Source organism: Leptodactylus fuscus, chromosome 6, assembly GCF_031893055.1.
Source record: "Leptodactylus fuscus isolate aLepFus1 chromosome 6, aLepFus1.hap2, whole genome shotgun sequence".
Taxonomy (NCBI): Eukaryota; Metazoa; Chordata; class Amphibia; order Anura; family Leptodactylidae; genus Leptodactylus; species Leptodactylus fuscus.
The window spans coordinates 35,664,056-35,678,449 of NC_134270.1; the positions used below are offsets into that span (position 1 = coordinate 35,664,056).

At 42.9% G+C, this 14,394-nt stretch overlaps 1 protein-coding gene across 1 annotated transcript; it reads left to right on the forward strand.

Moving 5' to 3' along the window:
* The first annotated feature begins 1,655 nt into the window (after positions 1–1,655).
* LOC142209474 (nicotinamide N-methyltransferase-like) lies at positions 1,656–8,786 on the forward strand. The gene is made up of 3 exons (XM_075278467.1): positions 1,656–1,803; positions 3,758–3,965; positions 8,363–8,786. The coding sequence occupies exons 1-3, from the start codon at positions 1,656–1,658 to the stop codon at positions 8,784–8,786; spliced, it is 780 nt and encodes a 259-aa protein (XP_075134568.1).
* The last annotated feature ends 5,608 nt before the right edge of the window (positions 8,787–14,394 follow it).

Here is a 14,394-nt window from a genome sequence, read left to right on the forward strand (position 1 = left end):
CTGTTTTCTATGTAGTGGACAGACCAGGTTACTGCAGATCAACTCCCATTCATTTGAATGGAATGTAAACTGCAGTGACTCAATTTCACCAATACACAGAGAACAGAGCTGTCTGCCTCCTGTTCTATTCTCTGTGTATCAGCTACTGAGAATGGCCAATCAGATGGGATGTTTTCTGTCAAACCCGCACCAATCTGATAGTGAAGGCCTATTCATTGGATAGATCATCAATAACTTCAGCCCAGAAAATCCCTTTCACAGACTCCAACTCTGAGACCACCAATAGGAAATCCACCACCTTGGATGCTCTATGGCCAGTACTCTGCTGCTGCTCTATTATTATGACTTCATGCCACTTTCTGCTGTTCTATGCCTCTATTCAATTGCTATAATGTACAGTGTTGGCCAAAAGTATTGGCACCCCTGCAATTCTGTCAGATAATACTCGTGTTCTTCCAGAAAATGATTGCAAGCACAAACTCTTTGGTATTAATATTTTGCTTGCAATGAAAAAACACAAAAGAAAATGAAAAAAAAAAGTCAAATCATTCTTCATTTTACACAAAACTCCAAAAATGGGCCGGACATAAGTATTGGCCCCCTCAGCCTAATACTTGGTAGCACAACCTTTAGACAAAATAACTGCGCACAACCGCTTCCGGTAACCATCAATGAGTTTCTTACAAGACTCTGCTGGAATTTTAGACCATTCTTCTTTGGTAAACTGCTCCAGGTCCCCCCTGAGATGTGAAGGGGCCTTCTCCAAACTGCCATCAAGAGATCTCTCCACAGGTGTTCTATGGGATTCAGGGCTCCAGTGCTTTCTCTCAAACCATTTTCTAGTGCTGACCTGAAGTGTGTTTTGGGTCATTGTCCTGCTGGAAGACCCATGACCTCTGAGGGAGACCCAGCTTTCTCACACTGGGCCCTACATTATGCTGCAAAATTTGTTGGTAGTCTTCAGACTTCATAATGCCATAGTTGAGGTTCTTTATCCACCATCCGCACAATCTTGCGTTGAAATCTCTCGTCAATTTTTCTTTTCATCCACGTCTAGGGAGGTTAGCCACAGTGCTATGGGCTTTAAACTTCTTGATGACACTGCGCACGGTAGACACAGCAACATTCAGGTCTTTGGAGATGGACTTGTAGCCTTGAGATTGCTCATGCTTCCTCACAATTTTGTTTCTCAAGACCTCAGACAGTTCTTTGGTCTTCTTTCTTTTTCTCCATGCTCAATGTGGTACACACAAGGACGCAAGACAGAGGTTGAGTCAACTTTAATCCATTTCAGCTGGCTGCAAGTGTGATTTAGTTATTGCCACCACCTGTTAGTTGCCTCAGGTAAGTAACAGGTGCTGTTAATTACACAAATTAAAGAAGCTTTTTTATGTTTGGTGTTGAATTATATCCAATTTGGCTTTTTGACAATTCTTTTTGTGGTTTTCCATTGAAGACATATTAAATGAAGATAATAATACCAAAGAATTTGTGATTGCAATCATTTTCTGGAAGAAAATGAGTATTATCTGACAGAATTGCAGGGTTGCCAATACTTTTGGTTAACACTGTATGTGATTTGTTTATTGTACCATCAGGGCTACGTCTGAAGTATTCAACAGAGAATTTAAGGAAAGTCCTGAGGATAGAACATCATGGCGAACCCTTTGACTTCTCAGGAAACCTACCGTTCTCAATTTAACTCCAAGGATTTCTTCAAGACATACTATAAAGCAGGAGAAGGACTTCTTGGAGAATGGGCAGAATTTGTAATGCAACATTTACATGAAACTTTCACTAAAGGTAACATACCGTATTTATCAACTTGCATATATATTTATCCATGTACATGTAAGACAATTACACTGGATATAAAATTACTACTCAGATAATTCACTGCTGACTGGGAGGACATGATCTATACGTTTCTATTATTCCTTTATGTTCAGTTCACTGTAACGCTTGGTTCACTCTAGCATTGGCCTTCCCGTTGTTCTGGTCTATCGGAAGGCTAAAAACTTTATCAGGATTCTGTTTGTTGTTCTGATAGTCCAATGTAAAACAACATGTAGCACTTTCTGATTTTGCTAGGTGTATACAAATAAATCAAAAACTTGATTTTCCTACATCCGTATATGGACCTGCAGTATACAATGTCACATATGCAACAATACCAAATAGTAATGACACATACAACTTCCTTAAGATGTCAGATAAAGGGACACAATTACAAAACAGCAGTGTAAAAGATAGGATAAGATAATCCTTTAATAGTCCCACAGTGGGGAAATTTCAGCATGTTACAGCAGCATAGTAATACAGGTACAGGATAATACACAGTAATATATTACAGACGTAGACACACATAAGCTGAGAAGAGAAGATATACTAGGAGTCCATAGCAGCTAAGGAATGGAAGAGAAAGAAGTAAGACTTCATAGTCATAATCATTAGTTCTCTGTACGGAGTGATCTTCGCTTGGTTTGATGTAGATTATACAGCCTGGTCGCGGTTGGAAGGAAGGACTTGCGATAGCGCTCCTTCTCACACTTGGGGTGAAGCAGACGGTCACTTACAGTGCTGCGAAGTCCCATCAGGGTCCCATACATGGGGTGGAATTTGTTCTCCCGCATGGAGGTCACCACAGACAGTATCCTTCTGTCACCCACCACCTGTACTGGGTCCAAGGGGCTCCCCAGGACAGAGCTGGCCCTCCTGATCAGCCTGTAAATGCTATTTCTGTCCCTGGTTGACATACTGCTCCCCCAGCAGGCCACACTGAAAAATATGGCTGAAGCAACCACAGAGTTGAAAAAGGCCCTAAGAAGTGGCCCCTGGACTCCGAAGGCCCTCAGCCTCCTGGGCAGGTAGAGCCTGCTGTGACCCTTTCTGTGCAGTGCCTCCAGGTGATCAGTCCAGTCTAGTTTATTATTGAGGAGCACACCCAGGTACTTATAGGTCCTGACTATCTCCATACATGTCCCTTGGATCTCCACCGGGGCCGGAGTACTTCTCCGTTTACTAAAGTCCACCACCATCTCCTTGGTCTTCCCAGCATTAATCCTGAGCTGGTTCCGCTGGCAACATTCAACAAAATCCCGGTTTAAGTCTCTGTATTCCCTATCGTCACCATCAGTGATAAGTCCTACTATAGCAGAGTCATCAGAGTACTTCTGTAAGTAACAGCTGGATGAGTTGTGCCTAAAGTCAGCACACCGATTATCACAGCTATGGTGTATATGTAGATAAGACACAGAATCCATCAGCGATTTCACTGTTTATGTATTCCCACCTCTGTGCAATAACTTCTACAGAGATCACAGAGTAGGTCTACAAAATTCTCCCGTAGAAGTCAAGAGGGTCTTCTCCAGACAATATTCAGCTTCGAATCAATATCCAATGATTACGGAGGCAGCATCTACGTCCCCATGTCAACCCTAGGTCATGTGTATTACTGCAGTGTAAAACCCTCCAAGTGCAAAAAACAGTGGGGTGGAGGAAAACTCTGGACGACGTGCACACAAAATCCACAGGACCCGTGGATCAGGGAATGGTTACCACTTTATTAGCTAATAAAATATGGTAACCATTCCCTGATCCACGGGTATTGCGGCATATTATTTGGTTGGCCAGAGTCAGAAATACAGGATTTGGGGGAATTTTTCAAATAAAGCTAAAACTTAAAACTAAAACTTGATTATAAATTACTACTTAAAGGAAACAAGGCAGCAGAAAATGACCTTTGTTATCTATAAAGGTGGAATAAGAGGAGAGACACTGCTTGATTTTGGAAGCGGACCCTCCATTTATCAACTCCTCTCGGCTTGTGAAGTGTTTGATAAAATCATTGCCTCGGACTACGTTGAACAAAACTGTGCTGAATTACAAAAATGGCTGAAGAAGGATCCAGAAGCTTTTGACTGGACTCACATTATCAAATATGTGTGTGAGCTGGAAGGAAACGGGTATGTATTTTCATTTGTTTTGCTAATACACAGCATCCAATGTAATAAATAAGAGCTGCAGGATAAAATCTTGAGGAAAACCTGATACAATAGCCAAGACTAGGTTTACACTAGCGTTTGGCTCTCTGACATTCGGTCCTGCATGGGGATTCGAAATACGGAGAGCCTGTCCACTAAAAGAGTGGTTACCTATGGACCCCATAGACTACAATGGGGTCGCCTGGTTTTATACTGAAACCAGTGGAGAGAGAAGTTGAGAGAGAATTCCTCCATGCAGAACTTTTCTGTCCACCGATTTGAGACTGAATCTTCAGCAGAGTCTCCTAAGGAGATGTCAGGGTTTAGAATATCTAAGATTCTCTTTGCAGCTAGAATAAACCAATCATGCAGCTATATGGCCCCAATGAAGACGGTTATTAAAGTCACAATTTAATTATAGAAGCCAGAACTCTGTAATATTAAGTTTCTATTAAGATATGTGAGAGTAATAGAGGAGGATCCATCACTCAGGACCCCATCTAATGGGACAGATTCATTAAGGGCTAGTTCACACGGGGCACGGGACAGCATATTTGGGTCCTGATTTTGATGTGGGAAGCCGCGTCAGAATAGGACCAAAATGCGCCTGCCGTGACTGTCATGGCTTCCCGCTCCGGAGTAGGCCCAAGGCAGACGCCGGGGATGAATCAGCCGCGGAATCCGCCTAAAGAAAGGGCAGCTCGTTTCTTTTTTCTGTTAGCAGGAACATGCTGCTCACGGAAAAAAGGAAGCAGATCGGTCTACATAGACCTCTATTGTGAGGGGGCGGATTCGTTGGTGGATTCTGAGTCAAAATCCGAACCCCTCTTGCCCCGTGTGAACGAGCCCTTAAACCCCTTTATGTCACTTTTCTTCTACTGGAGCCTGGAGGACATATGTAACACTAGCTGGTACCCGCGACTTCGTCTGCGGTGATTGTAGAAGTGTGTAAATACAGGCGCGGGTAAGGTTTTCATAGTGTGTATAAGGTATGGGATATGAAATGTAAGTTTGTATATTGTTTTTGCTGTAATTCAGAGAATACGTGAGACTTTTGTATTGAAGTTAATTTGTACTTGAGCTGCTATACGGTGTTGTGAGAAACTTTACATAGTGACTTTGAGACAGAAGTATTTGAAGTTAACCCTTTCCCGCCGATGGCATTTTTTGATTTTCGTTTTTCGTTTTTGCCTCCCCTCCCTCTAAACCCCATAACTTTTTTATTTCTCCACTCCCAGAGCCATATGAGGTCTTAATTTTTCCTGGGACAAATTTTTCTTCATGATGCCACCATTATTTATTCAGTATAATGTACTGGGAAGCAGGGAAAAAATTCTGAATGGGGTGGATTTGACGAAAAAATGCATTTCTGCGACTTTCTTACAGGCTTTGGTTTTACAGGGTTCACTGTGCAACCAAAATGACCTGTCCCCTGTATTCTGTGTTTCGTTACGATGCTGGGGATACCAAATTTATATGGTTTTATTTACATTTTGACCCCTTAAAAAAATCCAAAACTGTGTTAAAAATGTTTTTTTTTTTAAAAGTCGTCATATTCTGACAGCCGTAACTTTTTTATACGTCCGTGTACGGGGATGTATAGGGCATTTTTTTTTGCGGGATCGGGTGTACTTTTTAGTTCTACCATTTTCGGGAAATGTTATTGCTTTGATCACTTTTCATTCAAATTTTTATCAGAATCAAAACAGTGAACAAACGGCGGTTTGGCACTTTTGACCATTTTTCCCGCTACAACGTTTACCGAACAGGAAAAATATTTGTATAGCTTTGTAGAGCGGGCGATTTCGGATGCGGGGATACCTAACATGTATGTGTTTCACAGTTTTTAACTACTTTTATATGTGTTCTAGGGAAAGGGGGGTGATTTGAATTTTTAATCCTTTTTATTTGTTTTTATATTTTTTTAACTTTTTTTAAACTTTTTTTTTTGCATTTATTAGACCTCCTAGGGGTATTGACATGGGTGGGCGGTGTCGCGGATTGTCAGAGCGGTGGGGGTCGGCAAACATGGCTTCTCCGGAGCGTTAAAGAGAACCTCCTGGAGTATCGGTAAGGTGAGGGGCAAAGTGGTAAAGTATATGTATATGTGATTGTGTGGGGTTAGGGGCACGGCTGCAGAGGGCAATATGAATTTTGTGGCTTGCTATGGTCTAAAGTGTGTGAGATTGCAGAGATGGTGGTGTGAGTTTGGGTTTTGTGGGGGTCCTGGCACAAACGTATGTGCGCTATTGTGACGAAAAGTAGCCTATTGCGCAATCGGGTGTATTAACTATGTTTGTGGAAACTTTCAGCCAAATCGGTCAAGCGGGTTTTGCGTGATTGACTAACAAACATACAAACATCCAAACACACAAACCCACAAACAATAGGATAGTATAAGTGATATACAGTATACCGTATTTTTCGGACTATAAGACACACTTTTTTTCCTCAAAATTTTTGGGGAAAAGAAGGGTGCGTCTTATAGTCTGAAGGTGGCGCCTGGCATCCGCTGTAATAGACAGGCGGAAGCCGGCAAGTGATAGACGCCATTACAGGTGCCGGGGCCTGAGACATCGCTGCGCTCCTCTGCCATGCATGAAGCCAGCAGCGGCAGGGGCTCCTCCGTGCCCCCGCCGCTGGCTTCATGCAGGGCAGAGGATCGTAGCGATGTCTCAGGCCCCGGCGTCTATCCCTCCCCGGCATCCGCCTCTCTAGTACAGCGGATGCCGGGTCAGTATCCGTGGCCCCTTCTCCCCCGGGGCCGGTCCCCACCGGCCCCGTACCTGTAAAGTTGCAGGCCAGCTCCTGCGTGGCGATATCGCAGGAGCCGACCTGTTCGGGTGACAGCCGGGAGCCTAATGAGGCTCCCCGGCCTGTCACGGCTATATTAGTATTGCGGCTGGGTCTATGACCAGCCGTAATACTAATAGACAGAATGTTGTATTGTTGTATTGCCGTCTATGGGACTTGCGATCAAGTGACCGCAGGCTCAAGCCCCCGGGGGGGAATAAAATAGTAAAAAAAAAAAAAAGCTTTAAAAATATGAAATAAATAAAAGTTCTAAATCACCTCCTGTTTTTTTTTTTCAATACAAGGTGATCTAAGCAATAGATATCCCCCAAAATGGTATAACTAAAAATTACAGCTGGCCCCGCAAAAAAAACGCTCTATGCATCCCCGTACAGCGGCAGGGTCACCTGTCAATGTGGTCTTGCAGCTGTTGCAAAACTACAACTCCCATATATTAAATATTTTACCAGTTTTTGCTTCAAAATTTTTTTTCCCTATTTTCCTCCTCTAAAACCTGGGTGCGTCTTATAGTCCGAAAAATACGGTAAGTGATATATAAGTGATAAGGTTGGATAAAGATTCAAGTTCATCAAGTCCTATAACCTATAAACTTAACATGTAGATCCAGAGGAAGGAATCAGAAATATTTAGATAAATTATATTACCGAATATAAGCTGAGGCCCCTAATTTTACCACAAAAAACTGGGAAAACTTATTGACTTGAGTATAAGCCGAGGGGGGAAATGCAGCAGCTACTGGAAAATTTAAAAAATTAAAATGGTTTTTGGTTGCAGTAGTTGCTGGGTGCTGGGAAAGGAGAGGGGGTGTTTTGGTTGTCTGTCTGCCCCTTCCTCGAGGACTGGGTTTTTCTTCCCCCACGTGGAATTCAGCCTGGCTGAATATAGGGTATCTGCAGTGCTCCTATTAACCCCTTCCCAACGGAACAGGAGCACTGCAGATACCCTATATTCAGTAGACCGGGCACTCTCAGACACAGGATACCTAATGTGTTTGTATTTCAGTCATTTTCTACTTTTATATGTATTCTAGGGAAAGGAAGGATTTACAACTTTTTTTTTTTTTAAAGCTTCTTTTTTTGTTTCTTCACTATTTTATGGGAGATTCTATACATTACTATTGCGGCTGGTCATAGAACTCCCCTCCAAAAAAAGAAAAAAAAATATTTTTATTTTTTTTTTGCTTGACTCGAGTATAAGCCGATGGGGGCTTTTTCAGCACAAAAACTGTGCTTAAAAATTCGGCTTATACTCGAGTATATACGGTATGTCTCATTCCAGTGTACAGCATATCCAGTCCCGATAAATCTCTCGCAGCGCCAGAACTGAGAACAGCTCTCCAAGTACAATTCAGCTGTGGGACCTTGGCCTGTTCTTCCATTATATGGACAGTTTGTCTTTCAGCGTTCCAGCCCAATTTAAGCACTGCTATCGAGAAGGATTCTGAGCAGGAAACCCATCTTGTTAATGTCTATATGCCATAGAACATTTGGACAGGGGTTGTCTTCATGTGTTCTATTATCTTAGAACCATATAATAAGATTAATTTTATTCTTGTATATTTATAGGGAGGATTGTGAGAAAAAAGCTGAGACACTCCGCAGTAAGGTGAAAGAAGTCCTGATATGTGACGCTCTGAAGAGAAACCCTTATGATCCGGTCATTGTGCCACCAGTTGATTGTCTCCTGTGCTGTCTCTGTCTTGAAACCCCATGCAGAAATATGACGTCATACTGTAATGTTCTGAAAAACTTCCAGGACCTGATAAAACCTGGAGGTCACCTTATGATTTTGAGTGCACTGAATGGTACGTACTATCATGTTGGTACAAAGCGTTTCAGTGCAATGTCCACAAAAAAGGAAGATCTGGAGATGGCCTTCAAAGAAGCTGGTTATAATATTGAAAAGGCTGTGTATGAGCCGCGTATTGATAAATCCAGGGTGGATGTTGCTGATTTTGGTGGCAAATATTTTATTCATGCCCGTAAATAGGGTTGAGCCGATCTTGACTTTTCAGTATCGATTTTAAAATCCGATTTCCGATCATTTTTCATTCGAACCCGATCTCGATCCCAATTCCGATCCCAATGCAAGTCAATGGGATTTTTTTATTAATCGGAGATTGGATTTTAAAAGCAATCCTATTCACTATACAGCATGGAATCTAAGAATTGTTAGAATCCACGCTGTGTAGCGAATCACTAAGTAGGCAGAGGATTTTTTTTTAATCCTCTGGCTACTTAGTCCCCCCTGGTGTCCACTTACCTCCAGAGATGGCTGCTCCGCTGTTCTTCGCCTCGCTGCTGCTCCACGCTGCAGTCTTCTTCGCCTTGCTGCCCCCTGCCTTCCAGGTTAGGAGAGTGTGTGCGGGTACTGGGAGGGGAGACGTCACGTCTCCCCGCCCTGTACCTGCCCACAGCGAGGGGGGCAGCGAGGCAAAGAACACTGGAGCAGTGGAGCAGCCATCTCTGGAGGTAAGTAGCTACTAGAGATGTTACTTTAGTCTCCCATTAGAATGAATGGAGGCAGCCGGCGCGCAGAGGGTTAAGGCTGTGTGCCGGCTGCTTCCATTTATTCCTATGGAACCGCAGCGGAGCCTTCACACTGAGTATACACTATATACTCAGTGTGAAGGCATTGTGGGAAATACTACCAATCTCGATCCCACCTAAAAAGATCGTGTTCGGAATTCTGATCGTTCCTACCCATAAACCAAAGTAAGACCAAAGTCATCAGCCACCGTTTTGTGTAAATACTGATCACTATCTGCATGATTTAGATTCTAAACATATAATCTACTGTCAAACAAGTGATTTAGGGCTAAAGGGGTTGTTCAGGAAAAAAATTTAATTTGTAAATAGGCCTTGGAGAAAAAATCATTGTCTCCTTTCCTCGGTGTTCCAGTGTCTCCCAGTGCGGTCTGCTCCTGCTGGTCCATTGTTGTCTTCCAGTAGATGTCCTCATTGCCTGTGACTGCTGAGAACACTGCGGTGAGCAGTTTCCCTTTGAGAAGACAGCCCAGCAGAAGGACCGGACCGTGATGGGAGAACACCAGAGCTCTGTGGGACAGGTGAGTATTTTTTTTTTTTTTTTTTTTAATTTACATTTACCTAGAGATGAAATTCAATTAAAGGGGTTGTCCCGTCACAAGGATCCTATCTATAATGCTTGTAAATGTGAATGTAAGACTTTTCCTAAATACACTGCTTCAGCAAAACTGCTTTGTTTGGCCACTATCTCACTTTATTCATTTTTTTGTGGCCACAGCCCTGACCTGAGTCAAGTGATGTGTCAGCCTGCTCTCAGGGGAGAGGGAGGAGGGGCTAAGTACACGGGAGCGAGCCTGGAGGGGGGGGGGGGGTAGTTTACCCTTTGGGGGACAGGTGAAGCCAGCAACATCGCTATGTGCCTGCCCTGCATGAAGACAGCAGCGGCAGAAGCGATGCTGCTATTCCGGGGCGGGGGGGCGGAGGAGCGGAATAACAGCATCGCTTCTGCCGATACTTGCTTCATGCAGAGCAGGCACATAGCGATGTTGCTGGCTTCACCTGTGCCGGCATGTAACTCCCCGGCATCCGCTGTAATAGGCGGATGCTGGGGACAGTTAGACGCCGGCACAGGCACATCGCTATGCTTCTGCCCTGCATGAAGACAGCAGCGGCAGAAGCGATGCTGTTCCGCTCCGGGGTCACATATGCAAAGCCAAGCGGCGAGATGCCGCCGGCCCTGCGTGCAAGCTCATACACCAGTCTACCCTTCACAATGCTAATACAGACCTGCAGGCTGTCGGGTCTGTATTTGCATTGTGAAGGCTAGACGGTCTATGAGCGCGCACGCAGGGCCGGTGGGATCTCGCCGCTTGGCTTTGCATATGTGACCCCGCCCACCAATGACGAGACAAAGCCGGAAGACAGAAGATTTTAGAGGAATGAAGACGGGTAAGTATGCAACGTGGGAATACCCCTTTAATATACATACGGTCTACCAATACTTGAAGTAATGTGGTGGGCTTAATATATAGCAGGAATCAAACAAGAAATCACGACAAAGAATATATAATATGTAGATTGTCTCCTAATAATGCAATTCCAAATGATAATCAATAAAACTTAACATTTAATAAGTATATTAAAATACAATGTTCTGGAAATCCCAAAGGATCCACAGTATACCACTCTAAGACACAGGAAAATATAGGGGCATGGCGGCCCACCACATAAAGAATAATAAAACCAAAGTCTTACTGTATGGGCGCAGATGGGTGAAACAGTGGTTCAGTAAAAGACAAGGGAGTAGGTAAAGAAAAGTAACAATAGGGGGTGCAACTGTCCCTAAGTGACACTAATAGGGCTAAGATAAGATAATCCTTTAATAGTCCCACCATGGGGAAATTTCTGTGTGTTACAACAGCTTGATAATATGGATACAGGATAATGACAGTAATATATCACAGAAGGAGATACACAAGAAAAATACTAGGAATCAATAGCAGCTAAAGAAAAAAAAAGAAATAGAAGACTTCAGGATCATTTAGTTCTCTGTGCGGACTGATGGCCTGATGTACATTATGTAGCCTGACCGCGGTTGGGAGGAAGGACCTCTGATAGCTCTCCTTCTCACACTTGCCCCTTTCCTCCTGGGGCACATGCGGTTTTATATACCGCTAGCAAGCCAACACTGCGCTAAATTCAGCGCGCTATCGGCTTTCATGTTCTGTGCCCCCGGTGAAGAGCTAGCAGTGCCGGTACTGTAGCTCTGCAGTGCCAGAAGGGCGTTCCTGACAGGAACGTCTATTGTGCTGTACTGTGAAAGGGGGAAGAACGCCCCCTCCCCTCCTCCTGACAGTACTCATCCTGGGTTCAAATCCCGCCGGGAACAACACTTGCAAGGAGTTTGTATGTTCTCCCCGTGTTTGTGTGGATTTCCTCCCATTCTACAAAGACATACTGATAGGAAAAACATGTACATTGTGATCCCTATATGGGGCTCACAATCTACATTAAAAAAAAAAAAAAATTCCACCATAGTAGTAGCAATGAAGGAAATGCAAAGTTACACGACACTAAAGGATTATGTATATCCAGGCATAAAAAACGAAAAAACAAAAAACCATACCTGTATATACGTAATCATTTACCTTATTGTCTTGCAACTTTGCATTTCCTACATTGCTACAATTATTATTCTTGAGATTATTTGGGTATATATCATCTTATTTGCATGTTATTTGTTTGCATATACAGACTTTGTTACATTACTTTGCTACATTGTTTACATGCACCTTCATTATGGTGGAATTTCCAGGATTGACCCTCGTCCTCCCCTCTCCATTGTGATTATAACATATTTATGATCTGTAGATGATATTGGTGTTTTTAACTAAAATACTGAATAAATATGAATTATCTTCATTTTATGTTTGGAATTACTATATTTAATTTTGCCATTATATTCAATTCCACATTATATCTATATTAGACTTTTTTTTTTTTTGCTTTTGTTGATTATCTAGAAATGGGTCTGAGTCTCATCGGCTCTTCGCAGGTTCTCCGGATACCTGCACAGTGATGAATGATCAAAATAAACACATATACAACAATAGCAAAAAATGCATAATATGAAAAAACATGAACATACATAGACAAAAAGGGGGGGACACATTACGTGATCAATAGAATTACTAGTGACCAGGTGCAAGATAACGTGTACTAACCACATTCCCACATCCGTGTAACACTGGAGTAAGGGACCTGCTAAACTCCATCTCCAAATATGGCGGTCAATGGAATCAATCACGCCCACAGGATCAGATTGGATGGCGGTATCATATGGGTATGGTGATATCATAGTCATGTGACCCACGCCAGCCTATAGAAAAGGTTATAAATGGCTAATCAAAGCATCAATCAAATCGACATCATGTTAGGCGTGTTCCAACATGATGACGTCATCCGCACATGTGCACTAAGGGGCTATGATACCAAAGATGGCAAAAGTAAGGGCAGCGCCATCTTGAAATTGGCAATATGTCAAAGGGTTAGTTCACACGGTGGAAACCTTTTCCACCTTGCGGCTTTTTCGCGCGACTAGCTGCGACAGGATGCCGATGCCCGGATGAATGGGCCGAATTAGGAGGGAGTCTTGAGCAGCTGAAGAAAGGGCATGATGTGTGTGAAAAACGATGTGAACATACTCAAACATAGCCATAAGAAGAATGCTGGGTCACAAAATAACTATACCAAATGGCCAACAGTCACCTCAGCACAATAACACCGCAATAAGAATGATCAGAAATGTGCATAAAACTTTGAATATATTATAGGGACAATATCACCATCTATTGATGAGATAACAATGCAAACAATGTAACAGATAATAAAACTGATGACAGTACTAAAACACCATCTAGTGGTGAAACAGTGGTAATACAATCACATAAGTGACATAATTCAGATATGATTATCCCCTGACCCTGGTCTATAGTCTCTCACGCTGCCAAACCAGTATCCGTACGCTATGCTGACGAGTCAGAAACTAACAAAAAACAGAACACATAGATAAGCAACCGAAAATGTATAAAGGAATGCATAGGTCCTCTATCAAATCTGCAAGGCCCTAAATTAGGGATAGGGAACGTACGGCTCTCCAGCTGTTGCAAAACTACAACTCCCAGCATGCATACTTGCTCTGCTGTTCTTGGAACTCCCATGGAAGTGAATGGAGCATGATGGGAGTTGTAGTTTCACAGCAGCTGGAGAGCCGAAGGTTCCCTATCCCTGCTTAAATGATCAATGTCCTTACCATGTACAAAGTACCAACAAGCAAAAAAGAGAAGGTAAGTATGACACCTAATATGTACGTAAAAAAGTTTTTTATTTCACACATATTTAAATACATTAAATCATATTTTATTAAATTACAAACCATTTTTAAAAATTTGGACATAGAAGGAAAAATTTACATGTACAAAGAAAATTGGGTCGAGTGACGTGCAAGGATGGAAAACTGTCCCTGTAGAGTCCTTTTATCTCACATAACAACAAATATACAATGTTGAAGGTGTACAAATCAGCCCAAGGCTGAGTATCAACCAACATGTATTATGCACACACTACAAGTATTCAGTATTTAGTAACCACTTCTATAGTAAACACACAGCATGGGACTCTCACTAGAGATGAGCGAACACTGTTCGGATCAGCCGATCCGAACAGCACGCACCCATAGAAATGAATGGAAGCACCTGGCACGGCGACCGCCCGCTGGCAAAGTCAGCGTCACAAGTGCTTCCATTCATTTCTATGGGAGCGTGCTGTTCGGATTGGCTGATCCGAACAGTGTTCGCTCATCTCTAACTCTCACTAGGTGGGGAGTAGAGCTCTTTTCTGGGAGCCAGAACAAACCGCTTGTGGAAAAAAGAAATGACCAGCTCCCACTGATTTCAATGGGAGCTGTTTTTTTATCAGGATTTTGAGGCGGATTCCGTCTGAACTCAGCCTAAGCGCACAGTTGTTCTGCGGGGGCTCTGGTATCAGTGACCCTGTGTACAGGGATAATGTCAGACATGGCTGCACACTGCATAATATAGAACGGGGCTAAG